General features: G+C 47.9%; 1 protein-coding gene across 3 annotated transcripts in view; it reads left to right on the forward strand.

The window, feature by feature from the left end:
* The window catches only part of MYOM1 (myomesin 1), a 114,673-nt gene that overhangs the window by 38,311 nt on the left and 63,999 nt on the right, over positions 1-12,363 (forward strand). For all 3 annotated transcript variants that reach the window (XR_014778843.1, XM_084779907.1, XM_084779908.1), the window contains 2 exons: positions 5,989-6,130; positions 11,232-11,431. Coding sequence is in view for 2 of the 3 variants with exons in the window: in XM_084779907.1 (XP_084636033.1) it covers positions 5,989-6,130; positions 11,232-11,431 (342 nt within the window). In the remaining variant the exon portion in view is untranslated. The remainder of the gene's footprint in view (positions 1-5,988; positions 6,131-11,231; positions 11,432-12,363) is intronic.

The following is a 12,363-nucleotide window of genomic DNA, read 5'->3' on the forward strand; positions in this document are numbered from 1 at the left end:
TATAAACACACACACAATTCTCCCACATCAACTGTGCACTGAATGTTTCTAACCCACGTGCAGAGCTAACCAGTCACCACCATAACTTCCTTCTTTAGTGTGTCTGTCACTTTGTTTCCCCAAGTCACCTCATACCCAGCCGTGCTTTTGCCACAGTTTAACAAGCAGCTTTTATTTTGTTTTGTTTTTTAAGACAGGGTTTCTTTGTGTAGCCTTCGCTGTCCTGGACTCCCTTTGTAGACCAGGCTGGCCTCGAACTCACAGCAATCACCTGCCTCTCTGTCTAGCATTTTAAGGGTACGGGCGCTATCCATAGTCATGTTCATATTTATGGGACAGTGTGTTCATTTCTTTTCAACACATAACCATATGTTCTTGAATTGCTGGATCACATGGCACATTTATACTCAACTTTTTCAGAACCCAAAGCACTTCAAATGATAGTTTATGAGTTTTCAAGCTTCTTCCGAGGTGGCATGTGAGGCTACTCAAGGGCTTTCCTCTTTGTATTCTCACAACTTACAAAGCAGCTCTACATCAGCGTGGGCATTATGTGAGGCACCATGTTCTGTGGAAAGATGTCAGAGCTGAGCACATCTGGACAGGTGTCTTATTACACAGATAACATGTGCATCCTGAAAATGATATAAACAAAAATAACAAAAAAAGAGAAGAGCCACTTATAAGTTGCCATCAGAAATACTTAATGTCAACATTTGATACACACTCTGTTCTACCTTAATCTCCCCCATGAGCATGAGCACCAGCACACACACACACACACACACACACACACACACACGCGCACACACATACATACACACACACTCATACACACATACTCACACATACATACATACACAAACACACACAGATCATGTAATTAAAACATGAAGGAAGAACTGCGGTGGCGAACAAGTACATGGGAAGTGTCAGGGTAACTGCAGCACTCTAAGTTGCAGACAGGTGATGCTTTATCTGCCATACTGAAGAGATAACACAACTTTACAGGTCCCTCGTAGGGGCTGGGGAGACAGCTTAGGGCCTGCTGCATACGCATTAAGCCCCCAGTGCCGTGTAAAAGCCAGGTGCACAAGGACACACCTGTGACCTCGGCGCTGGAGGTGTAGGGCTGGGCGGAAGCAGAGGCAGGTAGGCGCCAGGCAGCTTAGCTGACCCCACAGACTGCTGCTTGAATGAGAGACTGTTTGAAAAAGCAAGGTAGAGAGAAATCGAGGAACACCTCATTCCTTGAACTCTGGTCCTCACACATGTGTGCATATGTGCTTGGCTACCCACATACTTCTGTACACACACACATGCACACAACACACACACAACAACAACTCCTCCAGGGTAGGGGATCCAGGAACATTTTCTTCTGTACAAGACCATGACTGGGATTTGGTTCAAAGTGCCTGAGGGTGTTTTGCAACTATTTATTTGAAGCACAGAGTCCAACTTCTCCAGTTCCAGGACAAAGTGGACAAAAGTAAAGACAAACATTACATAAAACTGAAGAAATCCAGGTGTTCACCAATATGAGAGTTGCAAAATAAAACACTTTTATCTATGCGTGTTTTAATAGGGAGGCATAAATATACATGAATAAATATAAAAAGTTCATGTTCCAAACAAAGAACTACTATATAGCAATAAAAACTAATGGCTTATACCTGTACTTATTGAAATAAATGAAGAAAAGCCATGATCCAAGTTATTTATAAAATAACCACATTTAGCCAGGTGTGGTCGCTTATGACTGTAACCCTTGACATGGGAGTGAAGCAGGAAGACCAGCCATGGGTTCAAGGCCAGCCTGGGCTACATAGGTCCAAGCCTGGGTTACAGATAGTAAGAATCATTATCACTTTTGTTAGATGTGTTGGCACATCTATAAGCCTAGCACTCAGCCAACCAAGGCAGGAGGATTTTCAGTTCAAGGCCAGCCTGGGCTACATAGCAAGACCCATCTAAAAAAAAATCATCTTTTAGTTTATACATATAGAAAACATCTAGACAGGCTCAGGCCAATATGTCAGTAGTCATTATTCAGAGTTACAAAGTTAAAGGAGATTTTTTTAACTTTTTTGATTATCACTTATTTTATAATCATGTACTATCCTTACAATAAATACAAACAATAAACTAACATTTTGAAAAAAGGTTATTATTTGCCTATATATGAGGCCAAACTGTAATGAATAGCAGGTTAATCTTTGACTCTATTAATCAACCTACAAAAAGCTAGGCTGTTTGGAGGTTGGGAGAGAGAAAGAGAGAAGTTTTGAAGAGGGGCAGAGCTGGACAGCAGCAGCTGCTGAAAGGAGACACGCGTGATAGCACTCCACAGCTGGCTGTGCTCCTGACATTCCAGGCACAGCTGGAGCCACACGAAGTTGCACTTTCTGGACAACAAAAACAAAGCTTATCTGTAACGTTTGTGCTCAGCACGGTCTTAGGGTTTTTATTATGGTGAAACACCGTGATCAAAAGTAGTGTAGAGTTTATTTCATCCTTCAGCTTATAAATCCATCGGTGAGGGAGCTGAGGCAGGAACACAAAGAGGAGCTGATGCCGAGGCCGCAGAGGAATGCTGCTTGCTGGTGCTCAGCCAGCCTTCCTGCCTGCCTGCCTTCCCTTCTCTTTTCTCCTCCTCCTCCTCCTCCTCCTCCTCCTCCTCCTCCTCTTCTTCTTCCTCCTCCTCTTCCTCCTTTTCCTCTTCCTCTTCCTCCTCTTCCTTTTTTTTCTGAGGCAAGGTTTCTCTGTGCAGCCTTAGCTGTCCTGGACTCACTTTGTAGACCAGGCTGGCCTCGAACTCACAGCAATCCACTTGCCTCTGCCTCCTGAGTGCTGGGATTAAAGGCATGTGTCACCACGCTCCTGGCTTCAGCCAGCTTTCTTATAGAATCCAGGACCACCGGTCCAGGGCTGGCACCACCTACAATGGGCTGAGGCCTCTCCCATCAGTCACTAATTAAGATGCAGGGCAGGCTTGCCTAGTGACCAGTCTTGCAGAGGCATTGTCTCAGGTGACAGTCCCTCTTCCCAGATGACTCCAGCTTGTACTGAGCTGGCATAAAACCAGCCAGGATGAGCACTGGAAGAGCATTAAATGAACGTAGGAAACAACTCTGACGCAATACCCACAGCCAACTTCCGTAAACGTCTAAGGCAATAGGGGAAACAGAAGGCAGTGGTTGTTTATGAAGTAAAATTGCCAGACAGCACGAGGCCCCCACTCCACAGAGACGCCTAAACTGTGGTCATGATTGTGGTATTTTGAATTAAAAACTACTAAAGTGAATCTTTGCTTTTCTGGGACAATGGATGCTGGTCAGTGGGGGCTGGAGAATCAGCTGTAGTTAAGGAGAGAACAGTGCCATCGAGGCTGGATTTTCTGGGAAGTTTCCTCAGGGTTGGCACATGGAAGCTGTGGTCCAGAGGTGGCCATGAGAGGATGAATGAGTGATTGTCTAAATAGCACAATAAATCGCCAAGCCCACGCCGTGAACGGCATCTTGCAGACTGAGTTACAAAAGTGCTGGCCATGGCTCTCTGGACACCTCCTGCCTACCATGGTCTGTTACAGTGGGCCTCCGCTTTTTATGACACAGTAAAGGCAGTGGCTGCTCAGGCCTTTAACACGAGGATGTGTCTGTGTTGTTGCCAGCTGTCCCCTAGAGGAGTGGCCTCCTAGGGCGCCTCTTCTGGTAACTGGGCGCACTGTGTCAGCATCACCCTTGCTCTGTTCTTCCTTCTGTCAGCAACAGCACTATCCCTGCTGTGCCCACAAAGCCTGGGAAGAGAGGGACATGCCCCGGGATGTCGGGTCCCGGCCCGCTGTAAAAATCGAGTCAGGGTTCACCTGAAAGAGGGAGTGGGGATTAAAAGTAGGATGCAGAGACGTGAGAAATAATGAATCAAGTCAGGAAATTTCTGATCAAGATTCACTTTAATGTCTTACTAGTAAGAATATAGAGAGAGCAAGGTCAATAGGATCTATTCTAATCCCACTCACCCTAGCCCCAGGCAAGAATGCAATAGCCTGAATCACTCCCTGTAGAACTTCCTAGTTCTCTGAGTAGTTCCCTGTGAGAACTTCCTAGATCCTCTGGGTGTTTCCAAGCTGGGACTTCTCTACTCTTTCAAAGGTAAATAGTCCCAGGATAGCCTAGAACACAAGACCTCGTGAGGTAAAGGCCGGCAACGCCAAGGTCACAGCACACAGCCTAAGCACAGGGCTTCTGACATGGCAGAATTTGGCATGGGTCCCCACACAGGAAGCACTTGTTTCCCGCTGCAGGGATCCGCCTCCATTCAGCCTCATCTACTGTGCCTGCAGCAGACACTCCCCAAGAGAACATGCCCTGATGGCTTATGGGAGAATGGTCAACATCCAAGGCACCCGAGCTCTGCACAAGTAATGCAAACCTATTAACATTAAAGCCCGAGGAGTCTGCAAGTGTTTCCGCCATCATATCATATACTCTGTAGCTCACGAGAGTTACAGAAGTGTAGATCATAGGAAAAGATTGTTTGTTCAGTTTGCAGGAGTGTTCTGTCCTGCGTAAGTGGCTTCCATGTGTCCCAGGCACTCCATGGTCGCATGCTAGGAGGAACTGAAAGGTGGGCCCCTCCCCCAGCCTTACCGCTGGCCTGAATCATCCTCACTTGGAGGGTCACTGATGGCATGTTTTATTTCCGTTCCTGAGGAGTCATTAGTTTAGCTGTGTCTGGGGAGCTGGGGGAAAGTCTCACAGTCTGGGGAATCTTACCTCACGAGTGTCAGTGTCCTCTGTCTTCTGTATCACACTTTACTGAACTCAGGTGTGGGCACTGTGTCAGCATTCTTTTCCTGAGTATCTCCAGCTTGGGAACAGCCTTCGGGCATGTTGATTTTGGGTTTTTTGTTCTGTTTTTGTCTTCTATCTGCCAGGCTCTATTGCAGGACTTAGTTTAGTTGACAGCATCGGACACTTCAGCCCATGGTAGTCCGGCCCCGAGTTTCAGGGCCTGTAGTAAGGCACGGTGTGTGGCAGGCACACCAGCCCTGCATTTCAGGGCCTGTAGTAAGGCACGGTGTGTGGCAGGCACACCAGCCCCGCATTTCAGGGCCTGTAGTAAGGCACTGTGTGTGGCAGGCACACCAGCCCTGCATTTCAGGGCCTGTAGTAAGGCACTGTGTGTGGCAGGCACACCAGCCCTGCATTTCAGGGCCTGCAGTAAAGCACGGTGTGTGGCAGGCACACCCGGTGGAACAGACCTGTTCAACTCATGTCAGCTCAGAAGAAGAGGGTGAGGGTGGTGGCAAGAAGGACACAGGGCAGGCTGTACCCTTTAAACCCACTGATGGCTTCATCTGGCCAGTCCCACTGTTTACCAGCAATCTATGCCTTTGCTGAATCCTCAGGGGGTTAAACCCCTAATCAGGCCAGAGCGTTGTGATCGAATGAACTTGGAAACACACTCAGAGGTGTGCTTTCTGTCTCTCAGTCCACTCAAATAGACATCAATGACCATCGTGTTTGGTTAAAGCAGATGTTTTCTTCTTCAAAAGGGCAGTGCCCACTTAGTGGTAGGCAAAGCTCCATGGTTCGCCTTCTTGTATGTACATTCAGGTAACATGGGGGCTGCTTGTCAGAAATGTAACACCATTGCCCAAACAATGTCTTAAAAACAGATTATCTGGCCTGTCCCACCTATTTGATATCTCTCTATTAAATTTGGGGAAGGTATGTTGGGAAGCAAGGGTGAGGAGACAGAATTCTTTTCAGAGCCCTTTTTATTCTCTAATATAATGATCTTCCCCCACAAAGTGAAAAGCACACCTTGTTATACTGAAAAACAAGCAATAAGCCTTGGAGTTTGCTCTACAAAGCCCAATATGTAGCTATCATGATGTGTGGGAAATCTGTGGCATGACCTCAGTCTGCCAAGCAGGCGGAGCCTGGCTGAGCAGTGAACAGGATCCCTCTGTCTCCACAGATGCTGATGCAGAGATCGAAGGGGCCCCTGCCGCACCCTTGGATGTGGTGTCTTTGGATGCGAACAAGGATTACATCATCATCTCTTGGAAGCAGCCAGCTGTGGATGGAGGCAGCCCTATCCTGGGATACTTCATTGATAAGTTAGTCAGAGCTGTGTGGCTGTGTAGATGTGTCCTCGGCATCTCCCATGATTTCTAAGTGAAATGCTTTCTCTGCCGTGCCCCGCCCATGTGTGTGTGTGTGTGTGTGTGTGTGTGTACACATACACCTATATGTATATATAAACACACAAACACATACATACATATTAGTACCTACTTATTTACATAAATCCTTTGAATTTGACAACCAATTCAAGTCACTAACTTGGCAAAATAAAATGACTTTGTAAACCTGATAGCAGAGGCCACCATAGAGATGACATAGCTGATGTTCAATATGGTTGACATCCACACTCCTACTACAGTTTCAGAGTACTAACTTTAGGAGCACAAATGAGTTCCTTATACCGTAAGGTGCGGTTTCAAGTTACCCATATTATATAAGAAATAGGATAGCTGAGCGTGGTGGCGCACGCCTTTAATCCCAGCACTTGGGAGGCAGAGGCAGGCGGATTGCTGTGAGTTCGAGGCCAACCTGGTCTACAAAGTGAGTCCAGGACAGCCAAGGCTACACAGAGAAACCCTGTCTCAAAAAACAAACAAAAAAAAAAAAAAAAAAAAAAAAAAAAAGAAAAGAAAAAAGAAATAGGAACAAACTTCATAGGCTACCCTCTGACTTGCGAGTCTCTGTCGATTACAGGTGTCAGATCCTGGGGTTTGTGTTTTCCGCATTTGTATCCACAAGCAACAGGGTCAAACTCTTGGCCCAAGTTTGCGGTTCTCTACTTAGTTTTTCTTCAAATAATTGCTCCAATTCTTTTTTGCTTTTGGCTGTGATAACAATTAGAGACAGTCCTATGCCAGCATATCAAACCTGATATTTGCGTAAACACCTGCTTACTGTGCTCAGTACCTTCCAGAGAAATGTTTGTAGTCAGATCCTTTTGCCTAGCCAGACACGACGCAGGCGGAAGCTTCACTTCTGGTGAACGCAGAAGTTTACATAAGTTCTCAGGTACACAAGCTGTTGCTTGCTGCTTTGCCATCTTTGACAAATAGCCGAGGGAGATTAGAGACAATCAGTCGCGCTGTTCTGTGCCTTGCTCATTGCAGACAAGCACACTCTGGCTAGTGTTTGCTCTTCGCTGTGACACTGTTCTAAACACTAAGCAATAACCAACGCCTCACTGTTACAGGTAGGAAAGAAAAAGCTAGCCCAAGCTACATGCCAGCAAGAAATGTTACCTTGCCTAAGGTCACATGAGTAGGAAGCCCAGAGCTAGGATTCAGTACAGCTGGACTGTAGGTCAGTGCTCTTTCTACTCTAACATGCTAGAGAAGCTTCTAGAGAAGATGGCCTTTACCCCCTTTCCTGCGCAAATGGAGGTTAAGAAGAATGTTCTGGTATCACCGAGTTCCTATGGCAGTGTCTGAGCAGACAGACAGAACCTTGGGAGACAGGTCTAGGAGACAGACAGGTCTGGGAGACGGACAGGTCTGGGAGACAGACAAGTCTGGGAGACAGACAGGTCTGGGAGACAGACAGGGAGACAGACAGGTCTGGGAGACAGACAGGTCTGGGAGACAGACAGGTCTAGGAGACAGACAGGTCTGGGGGACAGACAGGTCTAGGAGACAGACAGGTCTAGGAGACAGACAGGTCTGGGGGACAGACAGGTCTAGGAGACAGACAGGTCTGGGAGACAGACAGGTCTGGGAGACAGACAGGTCTGGGAGACAGACAGGGAGACAGACAGGTCTGGGAGACAGACAGGTCTAGGAGACAGACAGGTCTGAGAGACAGACAGGTCTAGGAGACAGACAGGTCTGAGAGACAGACAGGTCTGGGAGACGGACAGGTCTGAGAAACAGACAGGTCTGGGAGACAGACAGGTCTGGGAGACGGACAGGTCTGGGAGACAGACAGGTCTGGGAGACGGACAGGTCTAGGAGACAGACAGGTCTGAGAGACAGACAGGTCTGGGAGACGGACAGGTCTGGGAGACGGACAGGTCTGGGAGACAGACAGGTCTGGGAGACAGACAGGTCTGAGAGACAGACAGGTCTAGGAGACAGACAGGTCTGGGAGACAGACAGGTCTGGGAGACAGACAGGTCTGGGAGACAGACAGGTCTGAGAGACAGACAGGTCTGAGAGACAGACAGGTCTAGGAGACAGACAGGTCTGGGAGACAGACAGGTCTGGGAGACGGACAGGTCTGAGAAACAGACAGGTCTAGGAGACAGACAGGTCTGAGAGACAGACAGGTCTGGGAGACGGACAGGTCTGGGAGACGGACAGGTCTGGGAGATGGACAGGTCTGGGAGACAGACAGGTCTGGGAGACAGACAGGTCTGAGAGACAGACAGGTCTAGGAGACGGACAGGTCTGGGAGACAGACAGGTCTGGGAGACAGACAGGTCTGGGAGACAAACAGGTCTGGGAGACAGACAGGTCTGAGAGACAGACAGGTCTAGGAGACAGACAGGTCTGGGAGACGGACAGGTCTGGGAGACGGACAGGTCTGAGAAACAGACAGGTCTGGGAGACGGACAGGTCTGAGAAACAGACAGGTCTGGGAGACAGACAGGTCTGGGAGACGGACAGGTCTGGGAGACAGACAGGTCTGGGAGACAGACAGGTCTGGGAGACAGACAGGTCTGAGAGACAGACAGGTCTAGGAGACAGACAGTTCTGAGAGACAGACAGGTCTGAGAGACAGACAGGTCTGGGAGACAGACAGGTCTAGGAGACAGACAGGTCTGAGAGACAGACAGGTCTAGGAGACAGACAGGTCTGAGAGACAGACAGGTCTGGGAGACAGACAGGTCTAGGAGACAGACAGGTCTGGGAGACGGACAGGTCTGGGAGACAGACAGGTCTGGGAGACGGACAGGTCTGAGAAACAGACAGGTCTGGGAGACGGACAGGTCTGAGAAACAGACAGGTCTAGGAGACAGACAGGTCTAGGAGACAGACAGGGAGACAGACAGGTCTGGGAAACAGGTCTGGGAGACAGACAGGTCTGGGAGACGGACAGGTCTGAGAGACAGACAGTTCTGGGAGACAGACAGGTCTGAGAGACAGACAGGTCTAGGAGACAGACAGGTCTGAGAGACAGACAGGTCTGGGAGACAGACAGGTCTGGGAGACAGACAGGTCTGGGAGACGGACAGGTCTAGGAGACAGACAGGTCTAGGAGACAGACTGGTCCAGGAGACGGACAGGTCTGGGAAACGGACAGGTCTGTGAGACGGACAGGTCTGGGAGACGGACAGGTCTGTGAGACGGACAGGTCTGTGAGACGGACAGGTCTAGGAGACAGACAGGTCTGGGAGAGAGACAGGGAGACAGACAGACAGGGAAACAGACAGGTCTAGGAGACAGACAGGTCTGGGAGACAGGTGTAGGAGACAGACAGTTCTAGGAGAACTGCTGTGGTCCCCTCAGCTCCCTGCCATTCCCCACACGTGGCAACTCCAGAAACTATACAAAGCAGAAACTATACAAAGCAGAGGTTTAGAGAGAGTGGATGGAAGACATGAATCGCAAATGCGTCTGATAAAAATTTACATAATATTAAAGAAACTGATCATTATCATATCAAAGAATGTAAAAGGACAGCGAGGAAGAGAAGCCCCTGGCTGTGTTTTGGCACCGCCCTACCATGAGAACTATTTGGGGTTCAGACATTTTGACCACAGCACCGTGCGTGGGGTGTGGTGCTGAGTCTCTACGGCTGAGGTGATTGCATTGGAAGCCCCATGTGAACTACTGTATCATCTCCCAAGCAGTTTCCTGGCTCCCTGGATATTCTTGGATGCCAATGGCTACATTAGCAACTAGAAATCTGTTTCCCAGCACTGTACTTATCTATGGGAAGCATCAGCCTCATCGTAACAAACAAAACGGGCATGGGTGGGCATGGCATGCTGTCCCAGTACTTAGGAGGTAGAAGTCATGTGTTCAAAACCAGCTCGGGCTGCATAGCAAGACATTGGAGAGCGAGCACAGCAAAGGATGAGGAAAGCGAAGCAACAAGCGTATTACAATGGCCTCGTGGTCACAGCGACCATCAGGGAAGAAAAGAGTGCGCTGCTTCCACACTGCAGTACAAACAGGTTTTGCTGTTATTGCCGCATTAGACAGAACAGCAGACCAACCCCCAACGGCTGTCCTAGTTTAGTTGGTTGGTTTAGCTTTTGGAGGGTCTCCCCTTGTAGCCTAGACTAGCCTCGAGGCCACAATACTCCTACCTCAGGTTCCCAAATCCTGGGATTGGAGGTGTGCCCCACCATGCCCAGCTGTACAGTTGTCCTTTTAGGTTCCAACTTATCCTGCAATAATTCTGCTTTTAAAAGAAAACGCCTAAAGAAGACGGAGGAGTCACTTGCAGTGCAGTTAAAGGTGTCAGTGGGACGATGGGGTGAGGGATCCTAAACCTCCCCCCCACCCCCTGGAGAGATAGATCAGTGGTTAAAGCACTGGCTGCTCTTCTAGAGGACCAGGGTTCAAGTCCCAGCACCCACACTGCAGCTCACAACTGTCTATAACTCCAGTCCCAAGGGATCCAACAGCCTCTCTGCCCTTGGCAGGCACCATGCACACACGTGGTACATTAAAGCAAGGCACACACACACACACACACACACACACACACACACACACACACACACACATTAAAAAACCAAATAAGAGATTCTGGATTCCTGCATCCTTAATTCCTCTTCTCGACACACAAGACCAGTCAGCCACTTCTTTAGGAAAGGTCTGAGGCTCCTTCTTCAGGCTAAACAATGCCCAGCTGCAGCCTGGTAAGATGTCTCAGAGAGTAAAGTCGGATGCCCATGCCCCACATGACAGGAGGAGAGAAACAACGCCTTCAAGTTGTCCTTTGACTTCCACATGTGTTTTGCACTTACACACGCATGCAAATAAATACTTGGTTAAAAAAATATTTTTAAAAGAAAAATTAAGAAATACACATTGAACTTGAGTGGAACTGGGTGCCTGAAGTCTAGACCTAGCAAGCCGTGCGGGCGTTCTCTGTTTTGACACAGGGAAGAAGAGAAGTGACAGGGTGAGTTTGCTCCTCCCTCTGCCATACTCCGTGTAATCCTCCAACTCCTCCTTCCCTCAGGTGTGAGGTGGGCACGGAAAGCTGGTCTCAGTGCAATGACACACCTGTGAAGTTTGCTCGGTTTCCAGTCACTGGCTTGATAGAAGGTCGGTCCTACATATTCCGAGTTCGAGCCGTGAATAAAACTGGAATAGGCCTGCCGTCTCGAGTTTCTGAGCCCGTGGCTGCTCTGGATCCAGCTGAGAAAGCTAGACTTAAAAGTAAGCCCTTTTCATTTCTCTGCATCTTCCCTGAAAAATCAAAAAACAAAACGCCAAACAAACAAAAACCAATAGCAGCCATAACAGAAAACCAAACCAAACCAAACATGAGGTAGGTGTCACTGCAAGTAATTCCTTTCCTGTCCACTAGAGGGAGACAAGAGTAAGACATCGTTTACTGGTCAGAAATCACGTGGTTGGGGTGAGCCCAAGAGCATAAAAAACTATTTGTTTTTTATTCATTATTTTAAGCATCTTTTTACCCCACTTTATCTTTAAAAAAAATTACTCAGGAAAAGTGAGCCTTGCTAATCTGTGTTCTAATCATTAGGTATGGAATGACATATAGGGACAAATGGCCCAAAGATTATTTTTTTTCACATTATTAGTCTGTTCTAAATATAACTGCATTTACGGCTCCGAGTGATTTTTTTTTTTACCTTGAAGTCTTTGATCAAGCATTAATATCCAACCCTATGAGCACCTCCATGTTGATTAGGAAACAAATTTATGTCTAATCCAAATTTGAGTTTCCATTTAAGTAATAAAATAACCATGAGGCTGTCAAGATGGCTCAGTAGGTAAAGGGCCCCCACAGTGGAAGGAGAGCACTGACTCCACAGCTGTCCTCTGACTGCCACATGTACTCTGTGACACCCACACATACACACACACACACACACACACACACACACACACAGCTAAAGTGTAATCTAAAAATCTAAAAGAAACCCAAACAATTTCATCTATTTACAGTCTTCCAAGTGACTGTCAGATCATGGTACATAAACTGTGCCTTTGACAGGACCCTGTATGGTGTCCACAATTATAGAGATGGCAAAATGACATCCTAAGAATCCCCAGGTGGTGACATCTTGTTCTGTCCCAGTGGCCCTCATCACACACCAGGCCAGCAGTTGTCCGCCGAGGGA

Source organism: Acomys minous (assembly GCF_964271855.1).
Source record: "Acomys minous genome assembly, chromosome: 4".
In the NCBI taxonomy this organism is placed as follows: Eukaryota; Metazoa; Chordata; class Mammalia; order Rodentia; family Muridae; genus Acomys; species Acomys minous.